Source organism: Pagrus pagrus (assembly GCF_965226575.1).
Source record: "Pagrus pagrus genome assembly, chromosome: 21".
Taxonomy (NCBI): Eukaryota; Metazoa; Chordata; class Actinopteri; order Spariformes; family Sparidae; genus Pagrus; species Pagrus pagrus.
In genome coordinates this window covers 25,518,022-25,545,884 of record NC_140208.1, presented here as the reverse complement: position 1 = coordinate 25,545,884, position 27,863 = coordinate 25,518,022, and the positions used below count along the sequence as shown (strand labels likewise).

The following is a 27,863-nucleotide window of genomic DNA, read 5'->3' as shown; positions in this document are numbered from 1 at the left end:
TTCTACAAAATGGGTCCTTTAAAATAAAACCTGAGCATTAAGAACTAAAACAAAAATACTAAGGGAAATATATAGAAATGTATTATGTAGCGATGTCGTAGAAGTCAATATATGAGTTGTAACAATATTTGAGAATGTATCGCCTAATTTTTGTATGATTTTCACTTTGAGCAGCTTGTCAGTCATTTATCTGAGTGACAAAAAACATTCAAGAATAATTCAGATAAATGTTTTCATTACTCGAGCCAGTGACTTTTATTGAGTGTCAGCCAGTTAATTAAGGCACAGACAGACAAGTAATTACCTCTCAGAGCTGTGAAGGGGTTACTGTGTGTGTGTGTGTGTGTGTGTGTGTGTGTGTGTGTGTTCATGTATATGAGCTGTCTTTGTCCAAGGAGACTGCAGAGCCAACTTCATTTGCTGTGAACACCATCCAGCACAATGAATAGATTACGCTCCAGAGGGAGACAGATGACCAGCGGGAAAAACATGTAGCGATACCTCTGGTCGTTGCTCTTAAATCGTGGTCCTATGCCACACTGTGAGAGAAGGAGAGAGAAGATAACCTGCAGGACAAAATTCTGACACTGTTTGTAAAATCCTGCACGATAGCAAGCTCCAGAGGGTCCTGACCTTTGACCTCCCTGTAATAGAAGAGAAGCAAGAAAAAAGAGGATTTTCCCACTGTGCTAAAGATGCATTGTATCATAATGCTTTATATAAATTTATCTGTGTCAGCTGTGTCTCTCTGTGCCTCAGTTACAAAGGCTCAGGGAAAGGTCACTTTGTAAAAGCCCTGTATGGCATATTAGTTAGTTCCACCCACACGGTAGGTAGTAAGGTAGTATTTGAATCCTTGACAAGTACATTTCCATTTACTACAAGCTAGAATGATGTGGGCAGAAAACAAGATCCTATATTGTATCCCTCGGATAGATGCATTATACATGGACTAATGGGCAAATTTCCGAGAAGTGTAGTACTTTTAATTAAATACAACTCCAGACAAGAAAGTCACTAACATTTCGCCAGTAATTTTCCACCACAAAATGGCCACCCACCTGATTCAAGTCCAGCTGGATATAGATCGGAAATAATAAGTACCATAATATCACTGGTTTTTGTGTGTATTAGTGCAGCACAATGGTTTTGTGTGTGCATTAAGTGTGTTTGGCCTTTATTTCAACTCCTTTGATAGAGAGTAAACATTATCACATTGTAGGTGTAGTACAGCAGTTGTTGTTGCAGCAATATCATTAGTCAAACCACAGAACACTCCCATATTTGGGGTATACACACACACACACACATACACACCTGCTGAATTGCTCCGTCTACAGTAATGTTGCTCTCCTCATTTACAGTAACTAAGTGCTGCATACAGGGGAGTGAGTGTGTGTGTTTTCCTAGTATCAAGACGCCTTTGTGAGTGTAGTGGCCCAGCCCTTCCCAAACCACACTGAGACTTCTGTTTTCGTCACTGAGTCCTGCTTACTCAGCATAGGATTCATCAGTAACTGTGAAGGAGAGCTTAAAGACCATGTACTCCTTTTGCTAGACAATATGATGAATAACTTCATATTATCTCCCTCAGTACACATACACATATGGTCATGTATGGTTGCTATATTGTAATGAAGCCACAGGGCCCCCTTAGAGCCAATTTAAAGGCCTCTCCTCAAAGGAAATTTGAGATAACTTACATTCCACACATTCTATTAGTTACTATAATTACTGAACTGTCATTGATTAGATTGCTTGGCTTGAAGTGGGGACTCAGTAGTCAAAGGAAACATCCCATAACAGGTCTTCAGTCACAGCTCAGGGCTTTTTTTTACGCATCAGTTGCCACATGACAGGAGTAAAATTGGTTTTAGCATTACAGCTAAAGCTAAAGCTAAAGTTAAAGCTGCATTAAATTACTTTTGGCCAATTGGGGACAGTGGAACAAATTGTAAACACCACACTGACATTTCATCTTATGAAGTGTGAACGTGTCAGCAAACAATTTGCTTTTTTGAGTAAGATGAGAGGAGTGATACCACTCATGCCTGTGTGTTCAGTATAGAGCTAGGAACCCAGCTTAGCTATAAAACACAGCAGGAGAATACAGCTAGCTTGGCTGTGTCCAAAGTTTAAAATATATATATATATGCCTACCAAAACCAAAAATACATCATCCATGCAACTCTCTGTTACACTACCTGTTAGTAGTGTGCGTACAGCTTACTTGACTGCCCCCAAATGGTGAAAATAGAATGCATGCAGCTTTAACATTTGTGATGTTATATTTATCAGAAATGCTAAGGCCTATTTTTCTTCATAATAAATTAAACTTATCGCCTCCAAAAACGCGAATTAACTTTAAGATTATGTTGGGGATAATTAATCTCTTCTCTTCTACCTTGATCTTGATCAAATCATTTACTAAAAGTGTGTGTTTAATGTAATTGATTGTCTTTTACTGATTAACTAAAGCTGCTGAATGTGCTCGAAATGTATTTTTCTGATTCATGAGCCAAGACTGTATATATCAGATCTTGCATCATACACTTCACATTCACTCCAACTGAGCCTCTAATCCAAGACAGCCACTGTACTTATCATCCCAGCTCCGACTCACGTACTGCTAGTGAAGAAACAAGCCCAGAGATCAGTCATCATCTGGGTGTGGGTGGGTTAACAGATGTTGCACGGTCAAACTGAGAATATACGAAGGAGGATTTAACTACAGCTGGATGTTTACATGAGTCATCAGGAGATCATTTAAAATCCAGGAACTGACCATACTTTTGTTTTGTGTGTCCTCTTTGCATGATGATAACTGTCAACTATTCCCTCGTGTAAATATTTGTCACTGGTTTCAGTCCCTAGATGTGGAGCCAGAGTTATTCATCACCCAAAGCATTTGTCATTTGGAGGTTTTGAAGGTAGATGACAATGCAGGTCTTACTGAAGTGAAAATTTAATTTGGTCACCTGTCGCTATAACTTCCAAGAGAGTCAGAGTGAAGAAGGAAGACAGTGAATGTGGTGGTAAATGGTCATGCATTTCTATAGCGCTTTTCCAGTCTACCGACAGCTCAAAGCGCTTTACAATACTTGCCACATTCACCCATTCACACACACATTCACACACTGATGGCGGAGGCTGCCATGCAGGGCGCCAGGAGCAATTTGGGGTTCAGTATTGCTCATTCAGTATTCAGTATCTTGCTCAAGGACACTTCGCCATGTAGCTGAGGGGAGCTGGGATTCGAACCAGTGTCCTTCCAATTACTAGAAGACCCGCTCTACCTCCTGAGCTACAGCTGGCCCAAAAAAAATGTGACTAGACATAACGTGAATAAAACTTTAATACATTACCTCATCTGTGAACATTTCTACCTGAGACACATACATAGATTTTCCTTTGCATTGGTGATTGTTTAACAATAAAGACAACAACTCCCATGATCCCATGCTACTGGTGTCTTTTGTTTTGATTGAGAGTGGCAGAAATTACATATTGTGCATTTAAAGACGGAGGAGACGTATTTGTCAAGCATTGTCTAGGTACAAGACAAGACTACTTGGACGGAAGTTAGTGATCAGTAGTACTGACTGCAACATAAAGCTGAGTGTTATCTGCATAGAAATTGAATTTGATACTGAAGCTGAAAACTATTTTAAGTTTAAATTCAAGTTGGTTAAAAAGTAATGGATAGAGTGTCATACCCTTAGGAATCTACTTAACAGTATGGAGAGATTAGCAGTTATCATTATCAGGCTATACATACAATTACACTGCTTCACATAACGCCTGCAAATGAACAAATGTGTGGGTTACAAAATCTGTTCTGGTTTAAATACAGGCACATTTAGCTGAAAGACACACCTCAGTGGTCAACTTTATAAAAGATGTTACAGGATAAGTCTTTCATAACAGGCCAAAGGCACTAAGCTAATTAGAATTTCCTCTCTTCTGTAATCAGAAGTCCTCCGTTTCTCACCTCAGCACCAAACAATCTGTATATAAGGCTCTCTCTCCTCACCCCACTCTCATTCTCTACTTTTTCAAGCAATTCTCACTTTCTCTATACCATGTCATCTTTAGCCACACCCAACTGCTAGTTGAGGACCAAAATCTCAGAATTACAGAGCTCCCATTCGAGCTGCTGTGGTCCGACAGATGTATGTACACTGAATTCTAATTCTGACTATGCTCTACTTTTATTTCTCTCCTTTTCTCTCCTCACTCCCTGCTTTCTTTCAGTGCCCCTGAGATCAGATCACATACCGCCATCCTGTACACAATCAAGTACAGTTTTCATGACATATCTGTCTTTATTTAACAATCTTTTTCTGTTTCCTTTCCAGGAGTGCAGGAGGATGAGGATGTGAAGCGGATGTTGCAGGGCTCCAGTATGGTGAAGGTAAAGCTTTTACTAATAATGAACTAATAGAAGTTGTTAGCAGTAGCAGATAGTAGTAATAAAATTAATGAGATTTAATGGAGTCATTTGTCACATGTAAAGGTCCGCTCACCTCGCTGGCAGAAGCGTCGAACTCTGAAGCTGTTGGAAGACGGCATCACTGTCTGGTGTCAGTCCCACAAAACCTCGAGCCGTGCCAAGGAGCAACAGTCCTGTAAGTGTGTTTGTGTGTGTGTGTGTGTGTGTGTGTGTGTGTGTGTGTGTGTGTGTAAGAGGGAAAGATTAAGTGTGTGTTCTTTTATATGAATTAAAGTCAAATTACTGATCTTTTTTCCTTCTCAACAAATTTAAGTCCATCACTTTTTGTGTCTATGTTACATCAACACCGAAGAGAGACTGACTGAAAGGCTACCCTATTTGACCCATCATCTCATCTCCCCCCTCTATAAGACAGCATGATTTATGGGGTAAGGGTAACCATTCAGAACAGCTGTGAACACTTTTGCCTTTAGACGTGGTCAGCTGAAACCAATACAAACTAGTTTTAAGCATATCCTTGCCTTTAGACATACTGACACACCTGCCCACATCAGTGGCAATAGAGCAGGACATTACCTTACCTGATTAGATTGAATAGTGTGGAATACATCCGTTGGTCTACCGTGCCAAATAACATCTGGTCTTGCCTACCTATGAATACAACACATTCCCAATTCCATGTTCACATTAGCAATAATTAAAATGCCACATCTGGTTAGATTTTCAAAAATAATGGCATAAAAACAACTTGGTTACATTTAAGAAAAAAAGTTAATGGTTTGCTTTCAAGAAGCTCTACAGTATGTAACAATTTGTAGCAATTTACATGTACTAATTACCTTTTTATTGGCCATATGTGAGCAGATTGTAAGGTGACGTGAAAAATGATGCCTTCCCCATCTCTCTCGGTTGCCTATACGAGCCTGTGGATGATTTGTTGACATGTGCAGCTGGACTGTGGATAATCTTTGTGAAGCACTCGGGTCAGATTTTCCATGACAGTCCAGAGGATGTGACTTTATGCATGTTCTTGAGTGCCTTGTCTCAGTGCCTCCCTCTGCTCCTCTTACAGAGAGCAACAGTGGCTAACGTTAGTTGAGTTAGTGACAGACTTCCAGCACAACGTAGAAGTTCCACAGAGCCCCTTTGAATTAACTCCTTCCTTAAAACAATCATCACTGACTATTGGCTTCACAAGGGATTCAAACCCTGGTCTCCAGGTGAAAGTCCTTTATATATCATGGGATGATCTGGATGGAATGTGCTGTATCGCTCCTGGTGAGCAGGCTCCCATATTGCATGGCAGCCTCTTTCATCAGGGTATGAATATGTGTGTGAATGTGTTGTAAAGCACTTTGAGTGCCCGATAAACTAGAAGAGCATTCTATAAACTCTAAAACCTTTTTAACATTTGTAACTGAGTGGATCCACGAGCCTCTCCCACATGCATTTAACACTGTAAAATTAGTTTTGTAAAATCCCCCTTTAAGAGGCCCCACCCAAAGGTTAAGAACCATCTCTGTGTGATGATTGGTAACAAGCAGGACTTTCCTTTGCATAGTTAGTGTTCCACAAGAGCTCAGTGTTCTGACTGGGCATGTAAGGTGAAACATGGACATACAGTATCTATTTTTGTTAACTTTAAATGCTACTTACTGCTCTGTGCAGACATAGACTCACTCACACAGCTACCCTCCCTCTCATCACTATCTGAGGGTCACACATGGTGCCTTGATTACAGAGCTCATCTATTTTGAGCCTAAAATGGCAGCCCATCCTGCTGTAGTTCAAACAGTGAGATTATAGGACATTATATGGTGATGGGAGTCAGCCCTCAGCCTGTGGTTTTGTTCCATATAGTTATCATACGGCTCACCCACTAAGTTAGCCTCCCGAGTGCAGTACAGGCCTTTAATTGCCACAAGACTAGATTTTCTTGTGATGTGGCACAGTGTGTGTTTGGCATGCAGGTTTGTGTGTGTGTGTGTGTGTGTGTGTGTGTGTGTGTGTGTGTGTGTGTGTGTGTGTGTGTGTGTGTGTGTGTCAAGGCATGCATATTGCTTTCATGACAACCAGTATCTTTACAGATGTGTCCCTCTAGAGAACTTCTAAGTTTTAATTAATCATATAGTTTGTTCTCACCCTTCACCACACACTCACAGGCTAAAGTTACATTTTGATTTGCTCATTCATGTCTTGTTTTTAGCTGACTCGTTTGTATTATATACTCCTCTCTGATCCACAGCTGCTTCTGTTATCTCTTTAGTAGATTTAGTTGGACTTGACATGTGGATACGAGAAAGTGGTAGCTTGTCATCCACACCCAGTAATTTATTGTCTTAGCTCAAATTAGTCTTAGCTCAAATGTGTTTATTCTGTAACATGACTGGGTGGTCTAGTGCAGTGGTTTCTAACCTTTTTTCTTGTGACCATTTAAACTAAAGTGAGGTCTAACTCCCCAAATGTCAGGTTATTGGTTTAATCTTGAACAATGTATTGTATTTCATAAGATACTTATCGTTTTTATGTAAAATCTTTATCTGCAAGGTAACTAATAATTAGGGTTTGACGATATAGTAAAAAAAAGTGTGATTATTTAAACAAATATGACTTTTCATTTTGCATCATAGTTTGATGATGTGACATTTGTTTGGTACAAAAGTCCAGAACCACTATAGGTCCAATTTATTTATTTTTTTAATGCCAGTATCTCAAGATCAAATTACTTATTAAGTTAAATCTTGAGATAACAAAGATCTTTTTCTTGTTATAATCGTTTATGCACCCACCAGTATGGGTAAATTTCTTTTCCTCATGGCAACCAGAGGTTGTGAACCGCTGGACAGTAACACATCTGTTTTTAGTTGTCAAGAAATCGGCGGCTTTATTCTTAATATAACAAGATAAATTGACCCGTTATCAAGGTAAAAATGACTTTTGTAATCTCCAGCAACAGCATTAAAAAAATTATTGCACCTATGGCCATTCCAGGCTTCCGTAGTTTGGTTCTGTGCAACACATTTTCTTACATCTGGAGAACAAGATTGTAGGCCAGGGCATCTCTGCAGCATTAGTGTTTCATTATAATGAGAACTTCTTCTCTGACTGCCTCTGTGTTGTGCTTTTGGTTTCAAGTCTTTTCTGTGCCACAATTGTTATATTGTTATATAATGCATACTCAAAGGGACTCACCTTTTGATAAATAATTCTTCTTCTTCTTAATACTTCTCTCTCCATAAGTTGACATATCTTGAGCAGGTATAGTGTGATGCTTTTGGAAATGTTTTGTGTCTAATGGACATCTATAACTGAAATACTACAACAGTAGATTAAACATGTTTTGGTAACAGAAAACAGCATTCAGATTCCATTGTTTTATGTTGCAGAGATCATAATGTACCTATATTCTGTGAGCATCTACCTTCGGGACAGCATTGACATATTTTGAGCAGAATTTCCTCTATGTTTGCTGTCTGACTGTTGTCAGGTAAACAAAGTGCATAGTAGGGAAGTTTCTAGTAAATCCACAAGCAAATAGAGCTCGGCAAACACCAGGTCTGTAGTGTAGTTTAATTTGGTTTATTGAAATCCGTTAAACAGCATGATGTGACTATATAAATACACATATGGACGCAATAAGCTGGAAATGAGGGTCAAGGTGTGCCGGATGAACAAACAGGTTGAATAAAGCATACAAACAGCTCTGCTCATAAGGGAAACATTGGCACTGCCTCCTTAAACACTCCTGCAAAAGTATATAATGAGAATAAGCTGGTTTTTCAGCATTTAGGACTACCCAGGTTACAAGAAAACCAAACGTGCCTTAAGACACGTCTAGTTCTTCACCAAGCCTCATACTCTGTAACCATGACTTCCCGCTGACAGGCAGAAGAAGAAGTAAGTGTGTGTGTGTGTGTGTGTGTGTGTGTGTGTGTGTGTGTGTGTGTGTTTGTCTACAGAAATAGTGGTAGCAGTGCACAGATCTGCGTGTCTCTAGAATTAATAGGCAAGATTATTCAAACAAAACTTAATCAATAAATAGATGCAATATTATTGTTTGTGTGTGTGAGAGTGTGTGTGTTTGTTTGTGTAATTGACAAATTCAATCTTTTAGTGATTCAAAATGACACCGCCTTAAATACACACCACACAGAGGCCTATGTGAGTGAGTTGTTGTTGTAAGAGGTGACAGAATATTGACTCTACATAGATCAGAAGGATATGTAATAATGTTTATGTTGTATTTTGCACACAAAACTTTGAGTTGATTGGATTTTTGTGAGTTTAACACATTAACCCTGTGACGTCCTGTTCTGAGTGTAACGTCCTTATCTTGAGCGACATCTAGTGGTAACCCCCTCGTAATGTTTTGTTTTACCATCAGTGCTTCAGTAGTTGATGAAAGTGAAGTTGGTGAAGTTATGTCTCATGTTACTGCTTGGCCAGAAATACGTTTGCCTGTAAGTATGAGTTAATACAGTTGTTTTGTTAATGAACCCAGCTTCACAGAAATGTGTATTTTGATCAAATATGCTAACCGCTAGCATCGTAATGCAATTTCCCATATGAGTTAGCATTAAGCTAGCGCATTTGTCGTTATGTGTTTAAACTGGCAAGGTAACAATATTGTTCTTGAAAAACGTTCATAACTGAATGTAATACTGAGATGTCCTTCTTTGTGTGTCTAGTTTTACAGTACTTCCTGAGTAAAAATGTGGACAAGAAGTCAAGCTTCATTCATTCTCGTGGAAACTGTTGTCTATCTGTCAAGCTAGTGTAGCAGGCTAGCCCACGCCATACACACACAAGCTGTGGCAGAATAAACCCAATGATAAAATAATTTGTGTTTGAAACAGCAAAGAATTCCATGTCATAGTATGTAGGAATATATATATAAAATTGAAGTTTCATTCTCTATTATCTATGAGAAAACAATCTTTATTTCAAAATGATGTAATAATTAACTTGTGATCTCTCTTGATAACAGCATTCAAAAAATAATTGCAATTGTTCCAGGCTTTAATACCATCCAGTATTTTTTAAAACATATTAAACAATTGTAATTGTGCATTTAACTATATATTTTATGTGGTTGAAAAATATTTGAAACCTATTTATGTATTTAATGAAACAATATTTGGGTTCCAAAACATAAAATCTGTGTTCAATACACACAAATACTGATTCAAAAGAAGTTCTTCTTCTGTCATGCTTAACATATAATCAAAATGTATCACCACATGTTTGTGTTATATTCACATGTTAAATCATGTCTGCCACACTTACCACACTTGCGACACTTATATCTGTAAGGGAGATTGTGCTGACACAGTTCTGCAATGACTTTTTGAACTTCCTGCTTTATATACATTTACACTACTTTTTACACCGCTACTATAAATATGTAATGAAAGCACAAACATTTGTGTTTTGAACCTAAATGCTAACTGCTATTGAGGTGAGTATACCTCAAAGTTGATGCTTGATCTTGATGACATAGAGTTTGTATGTCTTTTTGACAATCCTGAACATTTGTGTGGACTCTGGACAATAAAGGTTTGTGTCATGGATTAATTGGATAAAGTGTGTTAATAACGCACAGAATGAGATGAGATTGATTGTAGAGTACTGTGAAGATATCTCAGTTTGAGTGTGTAGTTAAAAGTCATGAGCAGAGAAATCCAAAGTGACAGTTATGATTGTGTAATAAAATCCAAGCAATTCAAGCATGGAGGCAATGGTTGAGAGAGTTGTGCAAGAGACTTAAGCTTCCCTCTTCCCTCCCTATTTTAAAAACCCAGGACAAGGGCCACTGATACTGTTTTGGGGGCTCTTAAAAGCTGATATTTTATGTTATTCAGGGCTCAACTGAGAACTTACATCTATCTTTTATTTGATCTTTTTTCCCTCAAGTGGGAAAGTGTGACATACCCTATTTATGGACAGACCTGACCAGTCTTCTCTAGAATACCCACAACAGACAGACTTTTTCTGTCTTGTGAATTAATTGACAGTTTGTCATTTGCTAAGAGAGGTCCAAGAGGAATGGCTTCTTAATTGCCATGCTTGTCTCCTTTATAATCGCCTGGTCCCTATATTTTCTGTCCAAGCTCTCAGATCTTTCCATTGTGGGAACAGAGGTTAAGGATCGATACTAAACAATACCTCAAAAGAACTGTCACTATGTTCTAATATACCATGAAAAATCCCATGAAAACCTCTTAAAAAACAAAGCATTCACAGGTTCCTCTTGATTTAAATATCACTTGATAACAGAATAGATAATTCATTTTGCGTTATTTTTACTTTATCTACTTGTTCTTCCTCCATCTTTTCCCCAATGTTCCCCTGAAATATCCTCAGTCTCTGTCATGGAGGTGGAGTGCGTCCGTGAGGGTTGCCAGTCAGAGATGTTGCGGCAGATGGCTGGCTCAGTACCCGAGGGCCGGTGTTTGACGGTGGTCTTCAAAGGGTCCCGCAAAAGCCTGGATCTCCTCTGCCAGAGCCAGGAGGAGGCTCAACACTGGGTCCGTGGAATCCGAACACTGCAGGGAAGGGTGGAGAACATGACCCAGAAAGAGAAACTTGACCAATATCCTATTCTTGTTCATTCATAATTGTATAACTGTCTATAACATATATGGGGAGATAATAGTCAGTGGTCTTGTAAGCCCCCTGCAAAGACCCTTAAGAGTCCCTACAAAAATGCCAACAGAAAACATATGTTGCTGCTTTTTTTTTTTTACTTTGTTCAAAAAGGACCGAATACCAACACAAAGTATGTACAGGCAGAATAGTTAGTATGATAAAATATTAGTTCTAAGCTTCAAAATGCCATATTGATCAAACTATTACACCACCAAACACTGTGCATATTCTGCTCTTGCTGCTTCCTTGACTGTTTGTGTGTCACTTGGATTCATGCTTACCTGAGTCGAGCCGACCAGAACCACGATGATAAGATGAGCTATGATGAAGTCCGGACACTGTTGCAGATGATCAACATCGACCTGAGTGACCAGTATGCGCGCAGCCTTTTCCAGGTAGTGGAACGCACGCCTACATGCTTAAAGGTCACCCCAAAATTAAAATTCAGTCATTATCTACTCACCCCCATGCACACGAAAAGCTGGGTGAAGTTTCACTGTCCACAAAATATAAAAATGTAAGGAAAACAACAGAAAAAAACCCCAAAACTTTTAGTCCCCATCCACTTCTGTTGTTTAGGACAATACTAAACCACTGTTTTGCTGTGAAGCTACAAAACCTCACTTGACTTTCCATCGGCATGGGGGTTAGCAGATAATGACTGATTTTTCATTTTGGGTGAACAAATGTGATAAAGTGATAAATACAGTAAATACATTTGACTTGACTAATAACAGTCCTTCTTTAACTGTGCAACTATTGGGTTTGACAACTGACAACGGCTTGAAAATAGTTGTCTAAACCTAAACAAAGACTGACTCTCTGTTCCTCTCACAGAAATGTGACCAGTCAGCTGATGGTCGTCTGGACCACGGAGAGATTGAAGTTTTCTGCAGGGAGCTGTTACGGAGACCAGAGCTGGATGCTGTGTTTATCCGCTACTCTGCGAATGGCTGCGTACTTTCCACTGTGGACCTGAAGGATTTCTTGAAGGACCAGGGGGAGGATGCTTCGCTCACCCATGCTCAAAGCCTCATCCTCACCTATGAACTTAATGAGTGGGGTACGGTGTTGAATAACAATGTATTGTAAAGTAGGCCTACCAATATTTATCGGCTGTGTTTTCAGCAAAATGGCTCTGATAAAGCCATGGCACGTTACCTGCGCTGCCCCAAATGGGAGACAGAAAAGTGTCCAGCAGTTAAAAAGCCAAATATTTTCTCAGAAGTTGGTAAAGACCAAAACAGAGCTAAAAAGAGAGTGAATATTAGATACATTTACTTACATATGTTGGGTTGCCAGAAAGTTTTGTTCCAGGTCTGTTCGATGTGTAAATAAGCTAAGTATTGCAAACAACTCAAACACAGCTGTGATTTGTGGCATTGTATAATAATACCCCTTCCTTACTGACTTGTATTTGCGCCTTTTGCCCAGTACAGCCCAGAAAAACCAATTCATGACCCCCAATGGATTCACCATGTACATGCTGTCTAAGGAGAACTGTGTATTTAACCCGGAACACGCTCGGGTTTACCAAGACATGAAACACTCACTGGCACACTACTTCATCTCCTCCTCCCACAACACCTACCTCACTAAGGACCAGCTGACTGGAGACAGCAGCACAGAGCCATACATCAGGTAAGAAAAAATAGGAACTCAAACCTGCACTGTACACGTAACATTTTCTGAATAAATGTGCCAATGTGCTGCACTTTGCTATGTAGCTCGCTAGGCTAGGTAAAACCAATTAATCCCATTCTTTAAAAAAAAGGTGACTGTGCTTTAAAGAGTGTGGGTGGGAAAGTTTAGGGAAATGAGATGTTCAACCACAGAAAGTGTAATTCTGATTCTGCTGCAGTCATGAAACACCTTCAAGGATACCAGAGGAAGTTTTACGAGACTTTGTATTAATAGAACAGATTCAAGGAAAGTGTGTAAAGTGGTTGGGATTAATGTTCACACACCACCCAGTTTGGGAGTGAGTTGCAACCCCAGTGGAAGATGGACAGGTGAACCGATTTGGTGCCAGTAGTAATGCAGTTGTTCTGGACTGCTGTGGTGAAGATGTTTTTAAACCGTGTGGTGCTCCCCCAGGGGGGTGCGGGAAGGTTAAAGGGAAGGTTAAAGGGAGTAACATGAGTCAAAGATACTGCCCAAAATGACCGGGGCAGGTGGATGCTGGTTTTCTGAAGACAGAGGGAGTTAATGTAGTTAATGTAGTTTGGCCTGTTGATCAACACAGTCAACAGTTGCAGCTGAAACAGTGGCTGTGAAACACAGATGCATTTAAGGAGGACTGACCCACATGTTTCATAGCTTTGAAGCTTTATCGTTGCCATGGTAACAAACGTCCAAATGTCCAAATCAGTATTGAATGCTTTGTGTTATGTTTAGTGTTTGTCCCATTTTTAAGAGGAAGGAGAGGTTTCATCAGCTGCACGACAAAAAAAAGCAGAAGACTGATAAAGACTTTGAAATGTAACTACGCTTTGGTGTTTAATTAGTCTTAAAACCCGCACTGACAAAAACCAGCTGTGTATAGCAGAAAGTCATCCACGGGAGGAAGTATTTCTGGTCCATGTGCACAAATACAGTCCCACGAGAATGGGTCTGTGAGCTCAACCCTCCCTATATGCTAACTGGAGGGAGGGGGAGACAGTGTCCTTGTCCCACGTTAGACTCATATTATCTGCAAAGTTGGCTAGAAAATAAATATTGACCCCAATGTTGCACCTCCACTCCCAAAAGCCCAAAAATGGCATTCGGAACAGTCCTACAGATAAGTATCCTTAATAGGAAGGCTGGATAGACTATAAAGTGCTGTGTTGTTTGTCACTTACTATAATTCAATTTGCTAGAGAGCGAGACTAGTATTTACTACATAGGTAGCCATTTGAGGGAAACCTTCTCTTCTCGATGAGGGTCAAACAAACACACTTTGGTCGCTGTGAGGCAAAACTTTGAGGAAGAGGACCAGGTTCAGGCCCCAGACTTCATATCTTTTAAGACAGACTGGTTGTGAACTGGGACACAGTTAATCTTTGTATGTTGTTGCAATCCACCACTCGCCAACAGAAAGAGATAGGGGACTGCTCTTAGGCTTCACCGTTATGCACTGAGCCATCTCTGTTTTAGAGATTCCTAAAGATGATTTTTCCCTCTTAGAGCCCTGAATCATGGCTGCCGCTGTGTGGAGCTGGACTGTTGGGACGGAGATAAAGGAGAGCCAGTCATCTACCACGGACACACACTCACCTCCAAAGTGCCCTTTGTCGAAGTCATTGAGACTATCAATGAATATGCTTTTAAAGTGAGTATTTTATTAGAGTCAGAATCATTCTACTTGTCAATTGCAAAAATACAGGCACACAGTTTTCAGATTTGGTCACATTCATGCAGAGATATAGGGTACAGGTGAATGTTTGTGATTGTGATCTTTCTGAACTAATCACTTAATATTAATTTAGGATGACAAAGGGGTTATTAATTTGAATGAAATCTATACGGTATAAAAGTTTTGTGTACATTATGCTCACAGGCTAAACGCTGACTTCTATCCCTTCTTCTCCATGGAAACAAATCCTTTTCTCCCTGACGTTGCACCCTCGTCCCTCTCTCCCAGGCTTCTCCTTACCCTCTGATCCTGTCCTTGGAGAACCACTGCTCCGTGGAGCAGCAGACAGTAATGGCTCGACACCTACGATCCATCCTAGGAGAAAAGCTGCTCACTAAGCCCCTTAAGGATCTGGATCCTCACAAACTGCCCTCTCCAGAGGTAAGTACACTGTTCCAAAACCAGATTAAAGTTAAATCCCCATAAGAACCACTACATCTATTGAGACTAATGGGGCCTTTAATTGGGACATAGATTATGACTGCACCCACTGGAACCACATTCAATGTTCTTACACAACGGCAGTTTTTCCAGCTGCCTGAAAGATTAAACAACCTGGCATGATTAAATGATTTGTCCTGATAGATATTTGGACTGTGCTTGTTACTTTCCAATAGAATGTGGATGTGGTTAAAAATAGCCAGTGACTGACTGTCAGAGATTTCCCTCAGACACTCATTTTAATATCCAAGCACTCTCCAACTGGACTGCAGGACTTTTATTTCTGTTAATGGCTATGAGACATTCATTAACCCTTTCGCTGTCTTGATGGCAACTGTAACTTTGTTAGGATTACATGTGATGCAGAAAGCAGTCTGTTTTTGTTAGATGGATGAGACTCTCTGCTCTTCTGTGTCCCACTTATTCTACGTGTGCTCATAATCATAACATATGTGTGAGGGTTGGTGCACTCGTGATCTGTACCCCATTAATCATATTATTACACTCAGATGAGGGTTAGGGATATATTATCAGTAGGGGTGTAACAATACATGTATTTGTATTGAATTGTTTCGGTACAGGACGTTCGGTTCGGTACAGGGCTGTGCACGGGTGAGTTTCCACAGCAGAAGTTGCGTGTGTTTATATTCTGCCTGCAGCTACACGTGCAGCCCGTTTACATCATGGCTAACGCTAGCGCGAAACCAGAGCTTGAAGACCCTCCCTTGTCGCTTAAGCCTCCTGCTTGGGAACACTTCGGCTTCCTGGTTAAATATTGCAACGGAGAAAGACGAGTCCGGCACGGCGCAGCTCCGCCGAACAGCTAGAGAAACGAAACCGAAACAATTCCCGTGATGATTACATAATCACACACGACTGCAGTTATACGTGTTATAAACACAACACAAAGTATTCCCGACTGAAGGATTAGAGGAAGAGCGCGTATTTGTCTCTTTTTTAAGGTTTTTGTGCTTGTATCAACACGGAGTGTTTTATTTTGAAAATCAACCGGATGTATTGTTGTTGTTTCGTGTCAGACTTCCTGTCTGCTCTGTGCTAAATTCGGCTGAATTTCTGCGTTGTGCCGCGGCACTTGAAACGGCACCACCCGAGTGTGAATATCACTGCTACAAGAAAAAAAAAAAAAAAATGACCTTAGTGCAAACGCAGCTGACTTTGGCAATCAAGCAGCCTCTCCCTGCAACTCAGCCCGTATGAACAACACACCAGTGCAAACCTGGCAGAGGGACTTAAAGAGACAGTGAACATTATTTATTTAACTTATTACCAGGCAGCACTTTACAACAGTATTCTATTTTTTAATTTTATTTTCATATTTTGTATAATGTTACAATAAATTGTTGGTTTACAAAAGTTCCGAATAAACAACAAGCAAATTTATGTTTTGCATTTTGTTCCCGTACTGTACCGAAAATGAACCGAACCGTGACCTCAAAACCGAGGTACGTATCGAACCGTGATTTTTGTGTATTGTTACACCCCTAATTATCAGCTTTGAGGACCTCTTATTTACTGTTTTATTTTTATCTTACCATTTTCATACATTATTGTATTGTTATGGAACAGTCTCAATGTAATGTCGATGCTTCTATATGAGCTACATAAGCATCAGTGAGAAGATTGGCTATTTCTATAGTTATTATATCTAGTTAATGCCTGTCACCAGGTCTGATTAAAAACTTGCTTCACTATGGACTTGGAAAGTTTCCAGAACCCAATGAAAAACAGGCACAATAGGCATCAGGCAGACAAAAACCTAAATTCAACACAGTAAAAATATCTACCTATGAAATAAAACCACTGAATGTAACATTACAGTCAGTGACAAGTATTAAAACTTAGCTACTTTCAAAAAATTATAAACAATGAGGGAGTAATATAACATCTTTGAATTTGTATATACTCGCATTCAGTTATTCAGGTCCCTTCACTTTTTTCACATTTTGTTATGTTGCAGCCTTATGCTAAAATCGTTTAAATGATTTTTTTCCCCTCATCAATCTATCTCAATACACCATGTTGGGAAAGTGGAAACAGAATTTTAGATATTCTTGCAAATTTATTAAAAAGGAAAAACTGAAATATCACATTGACACAAGTATTCAGACCCTTTGCTATGTCATTTAAAATTAAGCTCAGGTGCCTCCCATTTCTCTTGATCATCTTTGAGATGTTTCTCCACCTTGGTGGAGTCCACCTATGATAAATTCTATTGATTGGACATGATTTGGAAAGGCACACACCTGTCCATATAAGGTCTCACAGCTGACAATGCACATCAGAGCAAAAACCAAGACATGAGGTCGAAGGAACTGCCTGCAGGGCTCAGAGACAGGATTGTGTTGATGCACAGACCTGGGGAAGGCTACAGCTGCATTGAAGGTCCCCAAGAGCACAGTGGCAAAAACTGAGCAATAAGGACCTAAGGACATTCAGACTGTGAGAAACAAGATTCTCTGGTCTGATGTAACCAAGATTTAACTGTTTGGCCTCAATTGTAAGGCCCACTCATCACCTGCCCAGTACCATCCCAACGGTGAAGCACGGTGGTGGCAGCATCATGCTTTGGGGTTGTTTTTCAGAGGCAGGGACTGGGCGTTTGGTCAGGGTTTGGGGAAAGTTGAACGGAGTAAAGTACAGAGATATCCTTAATGAAAACCCCAGACTGGGCTGAAGGTTCACCTTCCAACAGGACAATGACCTGAAGCACACAGCCAAGACAATGTAGGAGTGGCTTCAGGACAACTCTGTGAATGTCCTTGAGTGGCCAGAGCCCTGACTTGAACCTAATCAAACATCTCTGGAGAGACCTGACAATAGCTGTCCAAAGACAGTCCTCATCCAACCTGACAGAGCTTGAGAGGATCTGCAGAGAGAAATAGGCAGAAAATCCCCAAATCCAGGTGTGCAAAGCTTGTGGCATCATTCCCAAGAAGACTCGATGCTGTAATTGCTGCCCAAGGTGCTTCAACTAAGTACTGAGTGGAGGGTCTGAATGCCTGTAATAAATGTGATATTTCAGTTTTTCCTTTTTTAATTAGTTAGCAAAAATTCCTAAAATTCTGTTCCCGTTTTATGAATACAAGTTGCGAAGTTTCCTTAGGGTTTCTTGGATGTTTGGGACGAATTTCAGCCCAATCCAGTAAAAAATGAATCAGAAGAATAAAAAAAATGCCTACATTTAGCTGAGAGGGCCAAACTTAAAAAAATTTGAACTTTAAAAGTATTTGATGTTTCAACATTAATTTCTATGACATAATGTGACCTTCATTTTTGTGGGAAAAATCTAGCCGGGTGGATGGTGTCATTTTTCTATCGCTACACTGTTGCACTGCTACAATTATTATTCACTGCAGAATGATGAGTTGAAGCAAATATATATGTATATATATATATACAGTATATATATATATGTATATATATATATATACTATTGCAAATTTAACTCGCAGTTGCAAAACCACAATTTCAAATATAGCTGTTTGTAGTGGAGCTAACCTACTTTTTAGTAGTACTTGTTATACTGTTAACATTTTTTATCAATTAATGCAGTATATTTTTAAATTTGACAGGCAGCTAGTAACTACACATGTCAGATAACCAAAATATGCTTGGTAGGGGGCTATCGTTGCGGTTACTGGTACCTGATAGTAATTTTACTTGATTGGTTTCCCTGGAAAGGTAGTTTAGTCGTAAATGAAACATTTTTAATGGTCCCATATTCTGCTTATTTTCAGCAATACACTTTTATTTTGGGTGTCTACTAGAAAAGGTTTGCATGCTTTAATGTTCAGAGAACACATTATTATTCTCATACTGTCCATTGCTGCTCCACCTCTGTTCAGCCTCTGAATGTTTTATTCATGGTAGCTGAAGCAGCAGGACTAGCTCTTGTGATATTGTGATGACGAAAAATAGTTTATCATTTATCATTTTCAGACAAGTAATTAACAGTAACAATAATTGATGTGTTTGCAGGATCTTCAGTTTAAAATCCTGGTGAAGGGGAAGAAGGAGCGTGTGGAGGAGTGCTCGTCCAGCTCGTCAGACCTCAGCTCCTCAGATGAGGAAGCCAGCCGATGCAGCGAAGGCAAACCCAGAAGAAAGAAAGAGGACAAGAAGGTGGGGCAGGGTTTCTCTGCAGGTTTGAACAAGTCAAATTTAAGACTTTTTAAGACCATTTTAAGACCTTTTTGAAAAAAATTTAAGGCCTACACGAAGTACGAAACAGTAAGGAAAAATAAAGTCCCAGAATTACTTTCAAAAATAACTAAATTTATTGCCATTCACAGTGCAACTCAAACAATGAAGAATGGAGTGAGTGTGTGTCAAGGTTATTATAGTTTTAAAATTTCATTAGTTTTTATTTTAATTTGGTTTTTCAGTTTGCTTTTTATTTCAGTTGAGTTTTAATTAATTTAAGGAGTGATTAATAGTTGTTGCGGCTTCAGACACAAACCTTTTAGCCACTGAGAGTATAAGGTTGGGTCCTCAGGTTTGCAGATTTGTGACGCGCTATAGGAGGTTATGATGACAGATACGCTGAGATCCAAATATGCTTTTGGTGCATTTATTGTGAACAAACAGCACAGAGCTATCACAGCGCAGCAAAGATGGATGAATGGAAAAACGAGACCAGTGAATTAAACAGATAAAAAGGGTGATGAATGAATGAATGAGTAGTGGTCAACAAAAATTACGGCGACTACCCAACCCTGACTCTCTCTCATCTTCAACCAGTATGTCTCTTACAATAGTTTTAGTTTAGTTTTTATCTAGGAATTTAACCTAATTTAGTTAACTCTAATAACCCACATTTTTTTAAAAACTGCACGCACACACACACACACACACACACACACGGTGTTCAAAATCCAAAGCACCTCCGCTTTCAACGTCGGAGTTGAAATGTCAAATGTCGCTCGACTGCGAGACGGCAGAGTTCGGGTCGAGCGGAACTGGACGAACTTGGACCGGGAACTGGTGACAAAGGCGTACAAAAGCGTGTGAAAGCGTGACTTTGTGGAGACTTTTAGAAACTAACTGGTGTTTATCCGGTCACCAGCGCTTTCACACCAAATGTGCCCAATTTGAGCACAGTGAGATTCATTATTATGCGGCTTTTAACCAACTGAATTCTGGTTGTTCAAGCCAACACACTAAATTTACACTTTCCCATAGTGTAGCAGATTCTGCAGTCGAAGTCTTTCCAGAACTGGTGAATTGACGGCGATAAATTCCGACCGGGCTGTTGGCAAAATGCCACTTACGTTCCTGGATACTTCAGAAAGAAGTACAACACACAGAGTTAACTGTGAATCTCACCAACACATTTCCCAAAAACGAAAAACAAAAAAGGCGATGACGGAAGCAGTAAATGAACGTTCATATTTAAGACCTAGCTAAATGTAATTTAAGACCTATATGCAAAATATGGACGCATTTAAGACTTTTTAAAGGCCTTAATTTTAGATACATGCATTTAAGACTTTTTAAGGATGCGCAGACACCCTGTGGGGACAACACCACCAAATCACCTTTATCCTCCCAGTAGTGGCTCTCATCACATCTTTGGTGGTATTTGGTTAGGACTAATGCTTGTGGAACCACCAAATGTTGAAAGTATTAATGAGGATAAACTGAGAGTGACCAGTTTGGTCACTTTTTTTTGGTTGTTTTTTTGTTGGATTGTTAAGAATGTGATTGGTTTTCATGTGTGTCATCTCAGCCAGGTGTATCTAAGCTGAGTCCAGAGCTGTCAGAGCTGGTGGTGTACACCCGAAGTGTTCCCTTTAAAAGCTTTGAACAATCGGCCAAAAGCCCAGCAACTGACATGTCGTCTTTCTCTGAGAGTGAAGCACTCAGGCATGTTAAGGACTCAGGTATGTGTATATGTGACTAAACTTGCTTTCTTAAAGGAAAGCTAAGTAGTTTAAAGACTGCCTACAATTGAAAAAAATGAAAATGGAATAATAGAAGATTTGGGTGGAAGTAGAAAGTTACCTTTGATTCTTGTATTTCTCCTGCAGGGATATATTTTGTGCGTCACAACAGCCACCAGCTCAGCAGGATCTACCCCTCAGGACAGCGCCTCCAGTCCTCCAACTACAACCCTCAGGAGATGTGGAACGGGGGCTGTCAGATTGGTCAGAACTTATTTTATGTAACTCTTTTTTTTACTCTTAAAGAGAAGTAGACAGAATAATCAAGAGTTGTTATTCAGACAAACCTTCTCACCTTTCTCTCTTTGGCCTGTGCCACCCAAGTCCCAACATCCAACCTCTCACTGGTACTATAAAAATAGCATTGTGGGAGACCAAAATATACACTGTTAACACAGATGTGTTGTGTTTTTTCTCCAGTTGCTTTGAATTTCCAGACACCTGGTGAGCAGATGGACTTAAACCATGGCAGGTTCCTGCAGAATGGTCAGTGTGGCTACATCCTGAAGCCTCCTTTCATGTACCAGTCTGACATAAACTTCAACCCCGAGAATGTGGGTGGAGGTCCTGGCCATCAACCTGTCCTGCTCACTGTTCGGGTAAGATGGCGCCAAACCGACCAAATGAATAACACTAGCAAAATAGATGAAACTGCAGGTTTTAAATGTATGTTACCATACTGTCAGTTCACATCTGAAAAACAGTATTCATCGAACTGCAGAAGTTTGGTGACTGAATATGTCTTACTGTACTGGCGAAGGGAGTTGTAATTGGCTGCATCTGGAAAGGAAGGAAGGAAGGAAGGAAAGAAGGAAGGAAAGAAGGAAGAAAGAAAGAAAGAAAGAAAGTCACTGAAAGGCTGTCGTTGCATCAGAGTGTCAGAACAGTTTGATAAGCTCTTGCTGTATTCTAAAGTGATCAAATGAAGCTCTGTTATTATTGTTTTTTCAGATTATTTCAGCTCAGCAGCTCCCTAAACCAGAATGGGACAAGCCCAGCTCCATTGTGGACCCTCAGGTGTGGGTGGAGATACATGGTGCTCCCATTGACAACAATAAGAAGAAAACTCATCATGTGGACAACAATGGTAATACCTTCACGGACAAAAGGCAACAAACGGACCCTTTTCACAGCATTTTGTCCCAAAAGCTTTTTTCAAAAAAAAAATTAACAGCTGAATTATTTATGTAAATAATGGATACATGGTGAAGAGCTGAAAGTAGTGAGTAAGTGGTTAATAGCTAAAAGTAAGTAGTAAGCAAGTAAGTAATGTAAGAATGCACATGAACTTTACCAAACAAATGATCAGTCATTTGGAAAATGACAGATGGAGTAAATGGGTACTTGAGGTCAATTGTCACCGTTGTGAGGGTTCAGACAAAAAAACAACATACTACTTAAAAACGAATTCACAGAAAAGTTCCTTAAGTAAAACTGCACAAATTGGTGTCAATAACTCTTTTTCTGTGGCTCAGGCTTTAACCCGCGATGGGACTGTACCTTTAACTTTACCGTCCATGTCCCTGACCTGGCTCTGGTTCGTTTCATGGTGGAGGACCATGACTATACCTCAAGCAATGACTTCCTGGGACAGTACACGCTGCCCTTCATGAGTCTCCGTTCAGGTGAGTGATGGGACAGTGCAGTTTGGCTATTACAGTGTACCAAATATTTGCTCTCCTGAGCCTCTTTTCTGTATCTCTGCAGGTTACCGTCATGTCCGATTGCTTAAACAGGATGGCTCCAGACTTTCACCCTCTTCAATCTTCATCCATGTTAAGATCACTCCATGTCAGAGCAGTCCCTCAAAATCATCAGCTAAATCACCAGCCAGGTCACCGGCCAAGTCTTCAGCCAAGAAACCCTAATCCTGTCTCTACCCATAAGACCATGAAGCTTGGAGGCCAATAGGGAAGATCCCATGTCCTATCTGATCCAGGCAATGAAAGATCTGTGCTCTTATTCATAAAATTTCATGGTTATAACCTTATAAATGATGCAGCTATATCCTCCTTCAGTCCATATTTTATGGAACAAGAGGATTGCGTTCTTACAAAATGAAAACAGTAAAACTGACAGTATTTTAATATTATGAAGAAGAAAGAAGACACTCTTTACAGCTGAGTGTGTTACGTTTATTATGCCAGTAGGTTTTGTGAATAAACACCTGGTCTTCCCAAGGGTGTGTAAACAATAAAAAGAAGATACAATCAGGGAGGTAAATACCATCAGCAATGAACCCAATGTCAGTTTTGGCTGTGATTTAACACTGCACTCCTAACCTCATTCCGTCCCCAAAAAATTCATCCAGTCACTTTGACTGGAGGATACATGAAGCCAGAACCTTCTCTTTAATCCCTCTGTTGATGGAGGGTTGATCTTCACTCAGTGACGACCCATTAAAGCAGCCTGCAGAAGTCTACATATATATAATCTACGAGACCATGTCCAAAATCTGCTGCTAGATTTTGTCTCTACATTTTAACGACTCTAGCTTACCTCTCAAACTCTTCTACCGTAAGGACGTTTTTTTAAACTACAAGTACCTTATTTTAGTGTCTATTTTATCATAATAGTTTAGAAATACCTGCTGATGTGCGATTAGATTGTCACAAAGTGATCCCAATTTTTGAAACTTTTTTGAAACCAAAAGTCCAACAAACATGTCCACTTCACGCAGCTACTGGCCAGGTGAGTGGAAGTAAGATAGTAGGTATGATTTGATTTCCTTCTTTCTTTCTTTCTCCTCTTTTTTCATTATCCCCAGTTTATTGCATCGTTCCCCTCTCAATGACAGCAGGCATGATACTCATCTTTAAGTGTGGCCGTTCAGAAAAGCTATAAACCTAACCTAAATTTGTCCCAACCCCAATCGTTCAAAGATGGCCGCCCACCATTGAGTCTGGTTCTGCTCGGGATTTTTGCCTGTTAAAAGGCAGTTTTTTCTCGCCACTGTCGCCAAATGCTTGCTCATGGGATCTCTGTTAATTAGTTCATTAAAGAGTATCATCTAGACCTGCTGCAGTTGAAAAGTGTCATGAGATAACTTTTCTTTTAAATTGGCACTATTTAAATAAAACTGACTTGACTTTATACAAACTAGTTTGTTTCAAGCATGCCCATGCTATGAGATACCAGTGTTCTTAAAACAGACCTGTATTAAAAACTGGAAGGGTCTGCAGAGGTAGGTTACTTGTTTCAGGCACCAGTGGGGCCATAAGTCAAAATCCATGAAAGCCAGTTTCAGGGATAGTTTCATGAGTGTGAAACAATGCAAATACATTGTACAGTGTCTGAAATACTGTGAGTCAGGATTTTATAACTCTGGAAATCATTTTGACCTCCGTCTTGACGATTATGAGGTTAACAGTAGAATTACGCTGCTCACATTATAGAGTAATCTACTAAGAATCTGCAATTAACCTGCTATGTTTTTTGGTTCGCACCTAATGCTGGACTGAACATGACATAAATCAAATGAAGTGGGTATCTTTGCTGGTATTTTGTCCTGTCAAAAATCTAAATGTGATTACCAGGAAGTTTCCCTCTGCCGCAGCTGATCAAGGAAATTAAATACAAAGAGCGAATTACAAACCAAAAAATTAAAGGTCCCATATTATGAAAAACACGTTTTCTCTGGTCTCTGCATATATAAACTGGTCCTCCCTGAGCCTACCAACTCCCAAAATGAGGAAAGCAAACCAGTCCTGCATCGTCTCTGCAGCCCACCCACTGGTAAAACGGGGCTCCTACAGGCTGTTCAGATTCAGCTCCTCTCGTTATGGCGTGATTTGCATAGGCCGGGCTCCTCTGCGCGAAAACACTCCCCCTCTCCCCGGAGATATCCGAGAGGGGGGCGTTCATCCCCGAGGTGAAGTTCGGTGTGTCCAGCGGTAAGATAGCAGTGTTTCGCAATGTGGTCGCTCAGATTAGACACACAAATTGCTCTGTTGTTGGTTGTAAAAATCAACATAAGTGCCTATATTCTGTCCCAGCTACAGAAGAGACAGTAGTTGCAGACCCAGCAACTGCACCCGAGCCACAGGTAAGTGTCGCCACGTTTTGATAGTATTTACAGTTGCCTACGAGTATGGTGAAGTCAGCTTGAAATTGGCTAACTAGTTAGCTCTGCTTCGGTCCGCTATGCAATGGCGTTTGAAGCAAGTTTAATGTTAATAATATTACGAGGGAGCTTGGTTGTCACAGTGAAAAGTCTGGAAACGTGCAGACTGGGGACAGAGACTATGCGAACAGTGTTTTTAGATGTTACCTGTTGCAGGTCAGTGGGGGATGGGAGCCGGGTGGTTGTGTTGGGGAGTCCTGCTGCAGCCGCAGAGTCTGTATTTTTCTGAGCCTCTCCTTCTGGGTCCGATTCTGGGTCAAACTGGTGTGGTTGAACGACAGTATCTCGGCGAGCCATAGTGATACATCCACCGTAAACATTAGCGCATGCTACCGCTAGCGTAAGCAGCATCCTCTCCCTGAGAGGGGCGTGTAGCAGGCAAGGCAGGCGCTGACAGACGGAGCTCATTAGCATTAAAGGGGCAGGCACAGAAACAGCTGCTCTCAGTAGAGCTCACTTGAGCCACTTTTAGACAGCTGAAATTCAGGACCACGGATGGGTTTGGGGCAATACATTTCAAATACAGTGTTGTTGGACCTCTGACAGCTGTGTGAAATTGATGAAAAACAGTATCATATGGGACCTTTAAAACTAAAGATACTAATTTGATTTTTCTAACTTGATCTGCTAATGCCTCATATTAACTTTAGTTAGCTTTCTTACTGTGGGGTCACATTAGAAAGGATCTGATCACAGACCAGAGCAAGTATGTCAACATACACATAGCATGCAAGTATTGTATTCAGATATTTAACGAAATATTCAATATTCTAAGTTTGAAAAAAATGTACTCTTGCAGCCTGGTATGCAATCAAACAGACTGAGACTACAGACAAAGTTTCCGTTTCAGTGGACTTTAGATGGATAATTAACAGTTCTTTCACCTAGCCACTCCACTGTTACTTCTACTGTCTGTAAAGTGCTCATTAGAACTCTGTTTACCTGTATACATGACAAAGAAATCTTGGTTCTCCAAGAAACATTTTTCTACTCCCCTACATTAGCTATGTTTCTCTTATCTCCCGTTATATCAAAAACGAATGCTTGTGTATCAAGACAATAATACTCTCAAATATCTTTTAAACTGTATCAGGGAGGCCAGATCTGACTACAACTCTCATTTTAAATCGGATGCAGGCTTCAAATCTGGCGTTTTCCCTAATACTATTGCAAAAGCCATATGGAACGTTTTTAACAATGTTTCTGTAGACCTCTATGATGATGATAAGCTCTTGTTTCTGCTTGCCTGACGTGCTGTATCATCCCAGTACTTTTGTTATGCAGCCTATAGTGCATCGTATTAAACTGAAAACATTTGAAGAGATGTGTTGCAGTATGTTTTAGCTCGACATAATTTCAATCTACAGTATGTTTGTTCTTTTGTTTTATGAGTAAATGAGTGAGACCAAACTATATCATTAAGTAGATAGAGATTTTTTATATTATTATTATTATTAGCAAATACAATTTGCGCAGTTATGCAATAGCTAAATGCTGATGTGAACTAGATAAATCTGCTGCCTTATAGTTAGTTTATTAGATTAGATGGATATGCTTCATAGTTGTGTGTATTTGTTGTCTTTGTTTTATTTGCCATTGTCTTTGTTTACTTTGTGTTTAAATGTGTACTGTGCAAGGAGAGTCAGCTTCACTGATGATCCTGGCCACTGTGACATAAAGGCTTTATTACAGTCAGTGATTGAACCGATTATAAGACACATTTCTGCGTCAGACATCACTCTGTAAAGTCATCTACTATACCATATTATGTTAAATGAAAGGTTTTTATAGTGATGTCTTTATTGATTTGCAGGAGTTGGTATTAAGACTTTCATATTCATGTTGATTTACATGTGTCTAGAAGAACTATGAATATCTGACATCATGATAATCTCAAAGAGAATCTTGAAACTTGAAGGAATTTGAATCAGGGCTGGGTGCTGAGAAGATGAAGGGATATTAGAGATCAGTATTAGTTGTCAAGCATCTTATAAATGTATGAAATAATCTGACATATTCAGAATATGTTTGGTATGATGAAAAGACTGTTAAAAGAATGTTTTTGTCAGATGAATCATGATCTGCTTTGTCCATTTGACAGAAAATGTGATCACAAACTCTTTTAAGAATCAGTGTAATATCTGAAGTTTTGGTGCCAGTGCCAATGCTTAACAATCTCAAAGATTCCAGCCCAATTTCTGAAAATATTGCACTTACACATGTATCAGGAACTGTAAATGTAAGAAAGACCAATATAGGTAGAGGAAAAACAAGCTGTGTTTTTTTTTTTTTTACTGTAGCAATTATAACAAAAACTGTCACTGCGCAATTCAAACCATTGACATTATTGTTGTTTATTTATTTATCTGAAGTATTATACTGTTTGCTTTTGTGCTGCACCAGCTGTATAATCAACCTGATGTTATTTATATGAACAGGTTATACAAAATGATAGAATAGAAATGCAATAAAAAAATCTGAAAATGGCTGAAGAACCTCATAATGTCACATAGTATTTATGTAACTGAAGTCCAGCACTTAACCAAACTGTTAACTGACACATGCAAATGTTTTTACACTAAAAAGTAAAATAAAAGTTTAAGTTCAGCCTTCTGATGTTGTTTATGACCATGATCACCCAAGTTGGTGCCATGGATGGCAGCCTCTGTACTGCTCTCCCAGTCCTTTCTCTATTTTTATTTGTCGTGCTTTTAGCAGTCTCTGATGTCCTACCATATCCTATACCCTGACCATTCACAATTTTGGTGAGTTTTTTTAAAAAACATTCTTTGCCTTATTTGTTGTCCTCATTCCTAGCTGTATGTCTATTTTGGTGTA

The 27,863-nt window shown here is 39.7% G+C and overlaps 1 protein-coding gene across 3 annotated transcripts in view; it reads left to right on the top strand.

The window, feature by feature from the left end:
* LOC311250912 (1-phosphatidylinositol 4,5-bisphosphate phosphodiesterase delta-3-A-like) overlaps positions 1-27,626 on the top strand; it is a 32,881-nt gene extending 5,255 nt beyond the window's left edge. Inside the window, exons 2-16 of one of the 3 annotated variants that reach the window (XM_084343058.1) lie at positions 4,359-4,414; positions 4,517-4,628; positions 10,817-11,045; positions 11,367-11,496; positions 11,939-12,164; positions 12,541-12,742; positions 14,270-14,414; positions 14,727-14,879; positions 18,939-19,082; positions 20,689-20,842; positions 20,990-21,106; positions 21,323-21,501; positions 21,854-21,989; positions 22,378-22,527; positions 22,610-27,626. In XM_084343058.1, coding sequence (XP_084199184.1) covers positions 4,359-4,414; positions 4,517-4,628; positions 10,817-11,045; positions 11,367-11,496; positions 11,939-12,164; positions 12,541-12,742; positions 14,270-14,414; positions 14,727-14,879; positions 18,939-19,082; positions 20,689-20,842; positions 20,990-21,106; positions 21,323-21,501; positions 21,854-21,989; positions 22,378-22,527; positions 22,610-22,770 — 2,294 coding nt within the window. In that variant the 3' untranslated portion in view covers positions 22,771-27,626. Of the gene's footprint in view, positions 1-4,358; positions 4,415-4,516; positions 4,629-4,812; positions 4,882-8,834; positions 8,914-10,816; positions 11,046-11,366; positions 11,497-11,938; positions 12,165-12,540; positions 12,743-14,269; positions 14,415-14,726; positions 14,880-18,938; positions 19,083-20,688; positions 20,843-20,989; positions 21,107-21,322; positions 21,502-21,853; positions 21,990-22,377; positions 22,528-22,609 lie in introns of those variants that run through there. The other 2 variants (XM_084343060.1, XM_084343059.1) reach the window with 2 other exon arrangements.
* The last annotated feature ends 237 nt before the right edge of the window (positions 27,627-27,863 follow it).